We start from the raw sequence: 11,788 nt of genomic DNA, 5'->3' as shown, positions 1-11,788 counted from the left end.
TAGTTTACTAATACTATAGTTGAGTTATGTATGACTTTCATTCTGTGTGCGAAATGCAAGATGCTAAAAGTGAAGTAGAAAGAAAATGGTAATGTACTTTTGTAACAGGTATATTGGCAGTTCTTTGCAAACACATTTTTAGAAGAAAATGGGATTGAATTTATAATATAAATCATTTAAAAACCATCAAAATGTTTTATTGCAAAAAGTAAAAATAAGGTTGTCCCAAATATGTTTTCGAGTCGTTGGGAAATACAGAGAGTCGTAGAGGAAAATATAGATATTTTTGGAGATTCTACATAGCATGGGATTTAAGAATGACTGGGGTGTGTACGACGAATTACGAAAACATTTTCATTTTTCTTCTGGGAATTTATGTAATTTTAGAAAAGATGTATTGTTTTTCACGCGTGATCTATGGACAGCAAACTTGCTTATTTCTCATGTAGTTGTATTCATTAAGAACGGTTGCTGATATTATTGGAAAAACGCGCAGTAAATTCCAGTTTTTAGAAGTGTAGTTACTTACACAAACACTATAGTATGGTTTATGCTTACTGTTGTTAGCTGATAAATGAGGTATATATAGATGTAATATATAAATCCATTAACTGTTAACACAAATGTAGAAAAGATAACAGTCTTAATTCACTATATAAACTGATAATTGCTTTTTCATTTTGTTTCAAGACCCATTTGCGTTGTAAATTGGGTAAAATATTTTGTTAGAATTGCATTTGTTTTTTAAACAAACTGTTGTGTTTGTCTAGGCTTTATAACCATATATATACTATACAATTACATTGGTTAGCATGCAAAATGTCTTACATGTTGTTAAAATAGAAATAGGGTCCATTAATATTGGATCAGTAGAAAATGTTGTAGCATTCTGTTCTTTTCCCTTGAAACATTAAGACTATTTGCCTGCAGTTACCAGTTATGCAATGTTGCATTCAAATTTGCTATCATGGTTGGTATTAATTTGGCATATTTTAATTACATGCAAGTATGGCAGCAGGCAGCAGCAACACTAATAATTAAATTAAATTGAGGGATCCGTGGCAAATATGATCTCCAGTACTTTATTTTAATGAAGGTTTTTGCTAATTCGTGTACTGCAGTATCCAGTATAGTGGTGTTTGCTAATACGCAGGTAAAATTTTGCATTAGCTGTATTAGGAACTTAAAATATTCTCTGAATGGTCAGGTTGCTCATTGAAATGACGCATTATTATTATTGTGCAGTTTAATGTAGTGACCACATAGTGGTGGTGGCATGAATTAGTGTGCATTGATTATGCTTTATTTCTCTTTTGTTAAATTAATTAAGGTGCAATTAAAGTAGTTGTGTAGTAAAACCAAAAAAAAATAAACCCTATTATTAATTCCTAAAAAAAGCTATAAAAATGTCCGATTTGAATTTATCTCTAAAAATGCCGTCTGTAAAATATCAGCTGAAAAAGAATATTTTAAAAACAAAAATTTAAACAAAATGAACTACGCCTAAAAGTTCAAAGCTGTTATCTATTATTGAAATTGGTTTAATTCGCCTGTCTGTTTAGTGTTTTGTATGTCATATTATAATATGTTATGAATGCTGATGCGTGTTGTTTTATTGGGTTATTTCCTGTATTGTGTATTGTTATATAGAAATATTATGTTTCAATGTTGCTTTGCCTACCATGAGTGATTGTATGTCTTTTCTATTTTGTATTGCATAATTTTAGGTAACTATATCTAGTTTTTATGGTGTTCTATCTATTCCTAATCATGTCATCATATTTCTATGTCAATTTGATTATCTTAGCGTTGTACTTAAACTCTCTTATTTTAATTTCAAAATTTAGCAATTTGTTTACGGAGAAAAAAGACGTGAACCTTATTTTTAAAAAATAAACACTAATTTCTAATTTAATTTAAATTCCAGGTGAGCTGGTAATTTGCTTAGTTAGTTATATTTTCCTGATGAAGCAAGTACGATAGTAAAGAGAGAAAATGCCGCTGGTTAAACGAAGTGTTACGCCGTCGTCACTTTGTCGGCAAAAACTGCCGAAAAATATCGGAAGTGAATTGGAATGTGTTACTAACAATACATTATCAGGTAGGAAGCGTGGAGACTTATGTCCGCAATTAAAACTGGCAATCGCTGACTCCAGTTTTAACACACACACACAAAATTTCTTACAGATTTGCAACTTGTTTTATGTCTGATGCCAGTTTAGAACGTTGGTGTTTGCGTTCTGTGCGTTTTGCGCCCACTTTGTGCTAGTAAAATTAAATGTAGATAGCTAGAAACTGCTATATCGTATGTGATTATCTGTAGGTTGAGATTAATATTTTTTTTCCATTGTCACCCTAGTTTTGTTTTATGTTTATAAACTTACTGCTATAGATAAAAAGCTAGTCTATTTAACGTGAGTTCTGTTTCATACAACTCATGCAGTTTACAAATTACCACGTATGTAACTTTATGAACAATTTAACCGTAATTGTGGGACTTATGTTCTTTCCACATTTTCCCAATGTTAAACCACTAAGAAACACAATAGTCCAATTTTCGATGGTATACAAAGTCTACAGCATAAAAAATTTAAATTTCTTAAAAGTCACTTTCAGATCGTACACCACTTGGTTTATGTGTATTCATTTTATCTTTGTTGTAATTTATTCTAAGTGGCCTTTAGGTTGTCCTGTTCTCTTATCTTTGGAGATGTATTATTGATGGCTTGGATCATAAATAATTAATGTATGGGTTACTTTCCATTTAAAAAGTCTTCTCTTAGCTTTGTTTGTGAGATTTAGCGGTTTCTGACTCAGTGACTTTGTAAGAGGAATTTTTAATGCTCACTTGGGAAATTTTACCTGCAAGACACAACATCACATGAACTTATATTCTTTTCAATACATTAGTATTACTAATCTACACTTGGAGTTTTATGTGCAAACTTAAACTCTTGGCTTTATGCCTAGATTTATGGCACCATCGCTTAGGTTCTTAAGCTGCAGAATATAAAATGTAATGTAAGATAATTAAAAAAACAATGCCGTTTTAACACGTGTCTCCCTTTTGAAAATATGATACTGTATGATATTACTGTTTCACATATCATGTCATGTTCTTGGACGCATATCATTTCCTTACTCAGAAAAACCTCATTACAACAGAATTATATCAATGTTTCACACAAGCGAAACACAAGTTCACACAAGCGCCCCCCCCTAACCCACAATCTGTTACCACAGGAGTTATCATGCAACTCTCATCACTCTCTCATCATGCAGAAGATGTATTCGGTGAACTTTTCACAGAAGCCAACTCATTCTACTCGAGAGCAAACACGTTACAAGATCGCATCGATAGACTTTCTGTAAAAGTCACGCAACTCGACTCGACCATTGAGGAAGGTAGGTAACTGGGTGTAAAGCATGGGCACCAAACCTGGGGGGGTAGGGGAGCAGGCCTACCCTGAAATTTTCAGTGAACAATGAAATCAAAATTGTTCCATAAGAATGTGCCTCCAACTATCACTGCCTCCCCTGCATTTTAAAAAGTTTTGTGCCTGGATGTAAGATATGCAATGTTACACAAACCTATCAATGTTACACAATGTTACATCAATGTTTATCAATGTTACACAAACCTTTAACTTGGCCATGTCTGTTAGGTTCAGTCATTATGTTTTAAATTTTTGCTTAAACCTGTTTTTTAAAATGCAGTTCCGCTATAGATGTCTCAAATAGGTGGTACAAAATATACCTACCAATTTTACACCAAGTGCAAATAGACTATTAACCAAAAGGGCTGCTTAAATTTTAAGGGTTTAAAAGTGGTAGCGAATTTGGGAGCAAATAATTTTGGAAAGCCCTGCTCTATACCATAGTTAAACCCAAAATTTAAAAGTGTCACTCTGCTAGTGATTGCTTAATTTAGGTGTTGTGTTAATAAGGTTAAAAGTTGGTCTGTTGACAACGGTACTGTCGACTGACAAGCCATAGCCTACGTAGGTGTTGCTATTTAAGGTCTAACTGTTAAAAAATTAAAAATCCGAAAATGGAGTATATATAGCTTTTGCATTGTATTAAAATAAACATAACACTTAATAATTAAAAGTGTTTTAAACTTTAAAGCTTGATTACTCAGACACAGCCAAAGGGATTTTATCACTGCTATACCATAGTTTGGGGTATAAGCAGTGCCATAAAAGCTAACAACTGGGACGCTTTTAGCACATAATATCAAAATATTCGGATCGTGTTTTAAACAATTAACAACGGTCTATGGAAGTCGTGAGGATACGGTTTTATATTTTTTTGTATGTTCTTTGTTTACTACAAAATGAGACGAGAAAATAGAATTCGAACTTTCCCCACTCTACCATAATATATATATGTCTAAAATAGAGCTATTATTTTATACCTTTCATGCCCTAGGCTGTTCATGTCACAGTTGTAAGATATCAGTAACATTGAATCCTTATACAAGAAGTCATTTTGTTTTATTGAATTTTATATGCTATTGGTATATGTCTATAGGCCTACCCACTTTATTTAAACATTTAGCTCAGAACTTTAGTGTTTAAATTGTAACTGAACATTTATATCTGCTTTGCATAGGCCTGTTATGCTCATTAGTCAATAATACACTCTGCAAATACACATTTCATTAAAGCCCTCTTTTAACCTGTGTTTGACTAACCCCTGGGGCTTAAGGTTCAATTCAAGCCAAAGTCAGTAATTGTTAATATTAACCCCATCTATTAATACAAAATACCTAACAAAAGACCTTAGGACAAAACCATTGTTCACTTCATAAAGAATTCTTGCATTTTAATAACAGTACAAAATGAAAATTAATGCTTTTATTAATTAAGGTGAGTTTGTTTGATTTTGGTAAACCTCATTATATTATTTGTTTTTTCGGGTACACGTACACCCTAAATAAATAAATGGGTACAATTGCTACATGTATCATACTTTTAGAAATATTGCTGTAGAATTTGACCCCAGTCCCAACCCCTAACTCTAACCTTTTTATCATGTTTAACTGTCAAAAGATCCATAAATCAAGCTTTAGCAGCTTTTATGACTTGAAAAAGAAGGACCGTAGACATTTTTCAAGCTTTATTTAAGAGCCCTTTGGAGTGAAACAAATTCTAGCCAACATTATGGCATAAAAAATGATTTTTTAAATTTTTTTAAACTTTATTTAAGAGTGTTTCGAAGTGCATTAAACTAGCACTTGGCTTGAAAAATGGATTGTGGTCATTTCTAAAATTTTATTTAAAAACGCTTTGAAGTAACGAAACTCTTGTGTATTCTGTCAACTTTCGTTTTAGGCAATCACATTTGCCCAGGGCAGGCAATAAATAATTAACTTGTTTGGTCAGTGTAATAAAGCATTGTAAAGCTGCTGTCTCTAAATATTTCATTTACTTTCATTGTTTGCAAACGATGCGTTTTTAAGAAGATAATAAACATTTTACCAACATATTTGCTGGGTAATGGTAAACTTTCTACTTCCTTTTTTCAAGGGAATTGTAAAAGAAAATCTCCTATTTTAAGTCATTTTGTACACAGTTCATTTTTAAACTATAAAAACAAAATTCATATGATTTACCTTAGTGTATATGGTCTTAAAAGTTCTAAAATTTGGCGAAATTTAGCACTAAAATGTAAATTGTAAACATATTACATGCAGCACGCATAGTTATAAAATAATTTTTTAAAACAAACAATTAAAATGGCTCTTGGGTTAAAAACAGTGGCAGACAAATTTGAAATAAATGCTGGAAAAAACATTTTTTGTCACTATTTCCTAATTCCGTCTTTAACATTTCTTCCTTGAAAAAAAAAACTAATGTTTCTAAGCAATATTTTTCTCTAAGAGGAATTTGCCTATACGTGTTAAGCATCCAATAAAGTAGGATAGGCAGTGATAGTTAGACCCACGTTCCTGTGGAACAAAACTCACGTTTTGGTTCTCATTGATTAAATACAGTGTAAAAAATGCTTCCATTATAAAACACTGGTTTAAATAAATCCTTTATCCCCAGTTTCCCTCCATGACATAAACATGAGAAAAGCATTCCGATCAAGTGGGACAACAGATCAACAAGTTGTTTCAAGGGAGTCTCTTCCAGCTACGTTGATTGAAACTTATAATCAAGCTGATAAACCCCCTCCACTCCAAGATCTCAACCAATTCAGGTGAATTATATTTTACATTTAATTCTTATTCAAAAGCGTTATCTAATATATATGTAAAGTACCAGTGATTAAATAATAAGGCCAATATTTAAAAGTTATTTTTAGACCTAAAGAATAATTTAGCAAAAGTCGGTAATTCAGTAATACCCTTTTTGCACGGTAAAAAGTTAATGCGAAATAGCGATTCGCATTAACTCGTCATTAATAACTCGCTAACGGCGTTATTTTGCATGGTCATTGTTTTTTTTGCGCGTATCAACATTGAGTTAGCTTATTTTAGCGCAATATTGTTAAATCTAGTTTATAAAATAGGTTTTGATGCTTTATGGTGCTGTTACCATCTAAAAACTGTAAAAATAATACCCAAAAATGATTAGGCTCTTAAAAGTGAAACTGTACTTCAACCATAGTTTTCTTTACTCGCAATATGCGTTTAAAAATCATTTTCGCTGGTAAAAATCAGTTTAAAGGTTTTTTTTCCTCCTTTCAGAGATGATGACAGAGATGCTCTGAAGATTTACACCGATCCCGATTATTTCTTCAACTTATGGAGGGAAGCGATGCAGAAAGAGATGAGGGAGGCGAAGGAAAAGAGGAGGGAACAGAGGAAACGGGAGGTAAGACCCAAATTGATCAGTATTTTGAGGTTTTAGTACCTTTTTTTTGAAGTTGGGGTTAAATAAATCAAAATATGCAACAGTGGCATTTTTTAAAAATAGTTGTTTTGTTTATTTTTATTTCATGAAAAGTAGCTACGTATTGTTTTATGTCATTTAATGTTTATTATACTGCTAGCCATGCCTGCAAATCTTATACCCCCATGCGCCCTGCCAAGAGCATAACTAGCAGAACAGTATCAAAACTACTAAACCCTAAAAAAAAGTATCAAAACCACTAACCCCTAAAAAAAAGTATCAAAACTACTAACACCTAAAAAAGTTCTCCGCGTAAATCCCCCCTTTTGTGCAGCGTCGAGCCAACCCTGGGTTCCGACAAAACCAACCAGTTCGTAAAGCAATCCCAAAATCTCGGCTGAAAGCTCAACAAATGCAACAGGGTGTTGAATTCATTGAATCAAATTCCCCACAAATTAATCACGTACAAAAGGAAGCTCCAGCAACAAAGTAAGTCATTATTTTACAAATTAAGTTTGTATTTTTGTATTTTGGCTCTTCCGGAAGGATTTTTGCTTGCTAATGGCCTGTTCAACTTTTTGACGAAAAGGCATGTCTTTATTTTACGCCAAAGAGGAAGTTTTTTTTTTCTGAAAAAAGTTTGTATACCTGTTTTGGCTTTTTCGGCATGAATTTTGCCAACCAGCTCAGGATTAAAATATAAAATACACACATATATATATATATATACACATACATATATATATATATATGTATATATACCCCAAAACAGTCAAAACTATTTTTTTTCCATGTCAAAACTACTTTTTACGCCCCAAAAATGAAAAATATTGTCATTAGCCAAAAAGTCAAAACTGTTATAAAATCCAAAACCACTACTTTAAATGTACAGATTTTAGTTTTGTATATATTGTGTTTTCCTTAATATAATGAACAATGAACCGATACGGCTTATACGGCACTTCCTTATTCAATATGACGTCACAGTTCCTATTATGCTTTGTTAATTACCAGTGTTTAAATAAGAAGTTATACAGCTTAATCCTAAGTCACATTATGCATGGCACTTAAAAGCTTACGAACCAAGGCATACATAGTATAATTTCATATATTGTACTGAAATGTAGAAATAACTAAATAAATATTTTACAAAAAAAAGAAAACATGATTGAATCTTACTGTACAGTTAACAGCTGTTTTCACTTTTAACAAAAGAATGAAATATGAAAATTTGATTATCTTTTCCTCGTTTTTTTAAACCAAACAAGTTTAAAGGCAAATTTGAGATTTTTATTCAGAAAAAACTATCATCTTAATTTATATTTATCAAAAAAAAAACTATTTTTTTAAATTTCTTCTGTTATTAACCAGAAAATAACACATTGATATTAATATTTTTGTATGTGCTTATCAACCAAAAAACTTTTATTTTTAGCTCCCCATCCCCTGAGTCATACACCATGACCCCACCACCACCTCCCCAGAGCGACGGGTTCCCCTCTCCTGACGATGGGTACATGAAGAACTCCCAATCGAGCCCCCTACCCCCTTATATAACGGACAACCCACCCCCTTACTTTCCGGACGGTCCACCCCCCGTGGATTACCCCCCACCCCCACCTACAGGGCTCCCTGCCCCACCCTCTCCGCCCCCAATGAACGGGGGAATCCCCCCGAACCCCAATATACCCCCACCACCACCACCAGTATTAGGGGGTAACGCACCCCCGCCACCCCTCCCCCTTCTTCTGGGTCCAATATACCCCCCCCACCCCCTCCACCAAGCATGCCAGCTGCATCAGGTAAAAAAAATTTTGTACTAGAAAATATTCTTTCTACTTAGGAGGAAATCTACGACTAACGCTTTTTGCTACAAATGCTTCTAAAGACATTATTAAATGCACTTAAAAAATTTAGAAATATTTTTATTTATTTTGTAGGTTATTTAATTCCAAAATTGTCACCTAAATCTGGTTAAAGATAACTCAAACTCCCCTAAAGTTGCCTGTACACAGAATCCGGAATTCGTCCGTTTTGTCTGGTTTGTCCGGATTTTCGCTGCCACATGCGGAACTCGGTAATGGGTTTGCATACGACTTCGTAACCGAATTCGCATGCAGGATACTGTGTACAGCCACCTTAACCCTAACAAAATTTTGGAATGCAGTTTCTTTATGAGCTTTAGCCTACTACTGTATTTTCTATTTTGTAGCTCTATTATATATAATTATGTATATATACGGTTTAAAAAATAGTCACCTAAAACCAAAAGACATCTTAACCTAATGAAAATCAAGTTCAAAGTTAGCATTAAGTCTCCCAATGACCCAAATATATAAAAAAAATGTCACCCAAAAGTATCTCAACATAATATGACATCACCTTTTGCCATCAATCGATTTAAATTCTTTTTTTTTTGCAGGCTTAGCTGGAGCATTACAGGGTGTAACATTAAAACGAGCAGCGGACAACCCAGCCCCTGCACCAGTGGAAGATAGTAGAAGTGGATTGTTAAAAGCAATACGAGTTGGTAAGTTACCCATACGTGTGTACACTTAACAGCAATTTCTATAACCCAGTAGTCACTTTTTAATTGAAATGTTAAAAAAAAACTATTACTAAAATTAGTTACCTTCAAAGTTACATAAGTGGTAACTCCTATGCGGGGGTATGTTAAAAGATACAATATATAAAATCGTTTATAATATAAAATACAATGGTATAGATTGGCAAGCATTAAAATAAGTTGGTTTTCTAAGTATTTTTGTCCAAGAGTACAAAGAAAATTCAAAATTATAAAAATTTCCAAAATTATAAGACATTTTAAAACTTCTAGAATTTATAAAAAAAAAATTGTAAAATTTTCAGGAATCAACTTAAAGAAAGTTGAGCAGCAAGAAAAAACAGCAGCAACATCTAGTGGTGGTGGTAATGACGTGGCATCGATCCTTGCGCGAAGAATTGCGGTCGAGTTTTCCGATTCCGAGTCTGACTCTTTCACTGATGATGACGGGGACTGGGAGTGATTTTTAACGGAGTTGGCGTTATTTCGTGGCGACGCACTGAATCAGCGTCGTTGTCACCCAAGCTTACTAACCCTCACGCTCTACCATTTATTAAGCTACTAACTTTGCGTAATTTATTCTGTAAATCCATACCCCATGAGTTTCAGTATTGTGTGAGAAAAATTAAAAAACACCAGTCTACAAGCCATTATTCCCGTTAAAAAAGGTAAAACTTGATTTTAACAGCGTAAAAAATACAAAACCCGTTTTTTCTGCCAAGATTAAAACATTTTGGTTCTTTTTATGTTGTTGTGTCTATTTAGGTGAATTATGCAATCCTTTGTGGGAAGTTGTTTCAATATACTGGCATTAAAAGAATCATGGCACTTGACAGTGTGACATTACAACCCTCAAAAGTTTCAGGCACATTGGCTGCTTTTTCTGTCATTTCTTAATTATTATCAAATTATACTGTTTGTTTTCAAATGTTTGTCATAATAAGTGAATAATTGTGCTGTCGTTCTATTTGTGACCTATCAATTCTAATAATTTCTGTCGGCAGCTGCCCACGCTGTGTGTTTTATGGTGTGTTTGTGTAGCCATTCGTGTATATATAGTTTTTAGCAATGGCGTGTGTCAAATGTTAAGACGATATATAAGTTTTATTATTTAGATCAAAACCAGCAATTTCACTCTTTTGGAATTGCTCTGTGTAGGAAAAAATGCATAAAAAGTTTAATTTTTTGCCCTAAACATTCAAAACAAGGGGTATGAGATTACGTAACAATAACTTTTGTGTCTTGCCTTTTGCACTTGTAATCAAATAAAAAGCGAGCAACTTAAAAAGTTTCCTTTCATTCTTCAATCGCAGAAAAACAGACGTTTTAATAGCAATCATATTGCGTGACTTAATTAACTACCTATACCAGGTGTGCCGTGGTTACATTTCTTTTGTTTTTTATTAAGTTGCGTGCTAATTTAGCGTCATACCTACGTATGCGTGGTCCGGTAAAATTGAATTAAAGGTATGGTCCAATGGCTATAAGAGTAATTAAAGATAATTGAAAAATTGTTTTCCAACTTTACGTTACAGTATAATTGTCCTTTTATATTGTTAACCACTTTAGTTGTTTGGCTTTAACTGTTTGGTAAACCTAAATCCTAAAACATTAAGAGTATAAAAATAAAACGCTTATACACTTGAGGGACTAATTATACCCAAAAAATTGTAGTTAAATAATTTGTGTGTTTTTTGTTTTTTTCCTGCTATCTTTGTTAAGTGTGTTTTTATTTCTATCTTTTCGACTTATAATATTAATTGTTACATTGTATTTTATGAATTACCCTAAAATAATTATGTTATTTTTTTTAAGCTTGAAAACATTTCTTTCCTTTACATAATTTTCTTCTGTTTGTGCTTTTTTTTACATTGTTTGGGATCAAAATAATATTTACACATATTCTCCTAGCAATGGTATGACAAACACTAACATTCAGTTGATTTAAATTACTTGCATATTTTTATTTTCAAATTGGAAGTTTTATCACATAAATAACTTGTATATTATTTTTTTCTTGAGCATGGTTTCACTACAAAAGCATTTTGTAATCAGCAAATATAATTCTGTTTTAATTTCCTATTACAAGTTTTATGAAACATTTGATTAACCACGTCGTGCCAGTGCAATATTTGCTTAAAAGATTTCACAATATGAAAACAAAAGTAATTTAAATTAATTTATTGTTTTAAACAATGCCTTTAATTGGTATGTCATAAATTACAAAGCTGTTTGTTTCTTTTGAAAAACCAAGTAATTATGAAATGAAACAGGTGTAAAGTTATTTTGGTTAACAACTACATATGCTATTGTTCCTATACATTACCCTATTGTTGTGAAATGTTGCACAAAAACAATTAACAAATTATGCTTTTGTTCCATA

General features: G+C 32.6%; 1 protein-coding gene across 1 annotated transcript; it reads left to right on the top strand.

Moving 5' to 3' along the window:
- Positions 1 to 325: 325 nt before the first annotated feature.
- On the top strand, positions 326 to 10,693 carry LOC149727088 (actin-binding protein WASF3-like). The gene is given in 10 exon segments (XM_089890012.1): positions 326 to 1,153; positions 1,928 to 2,101; positions 3,244 to 3,405; positions 6,054 to 6,207; positions 6,698 to 6,824; positions 7,177 to 7,331; positions 8,278 to 8,573; positions 8,576 to 8,644; positions 9,265 to 9,372; positions 9,711 to 10,693. Coding segments are annotated over 9 exon segments (1,335 nt in total). The 5' UTR covers positions 326 to 1,153; positions 1,928 to 1,995; the 3' UTR covers positions 9,869 to 10,693.
- The last annotated feature ends 1,095 nt before the right edge of the window (positions 10,694 to 11,788 follow it).

This window comes from Ciona robusta, chromosome 12 (assembly GCF_009617815.1).
Source record: "Ciona robusta chromosome 12, ASM961781v2".
NCBI lineage: Eukaryota > Metazoa > Chordata > Ascidiacea > Phlebobranchia > Cionidae > Ciona > Ciona robusta.
This window is presented reverse-complemented; position numbering and strand designations above follow the sequence as displayed.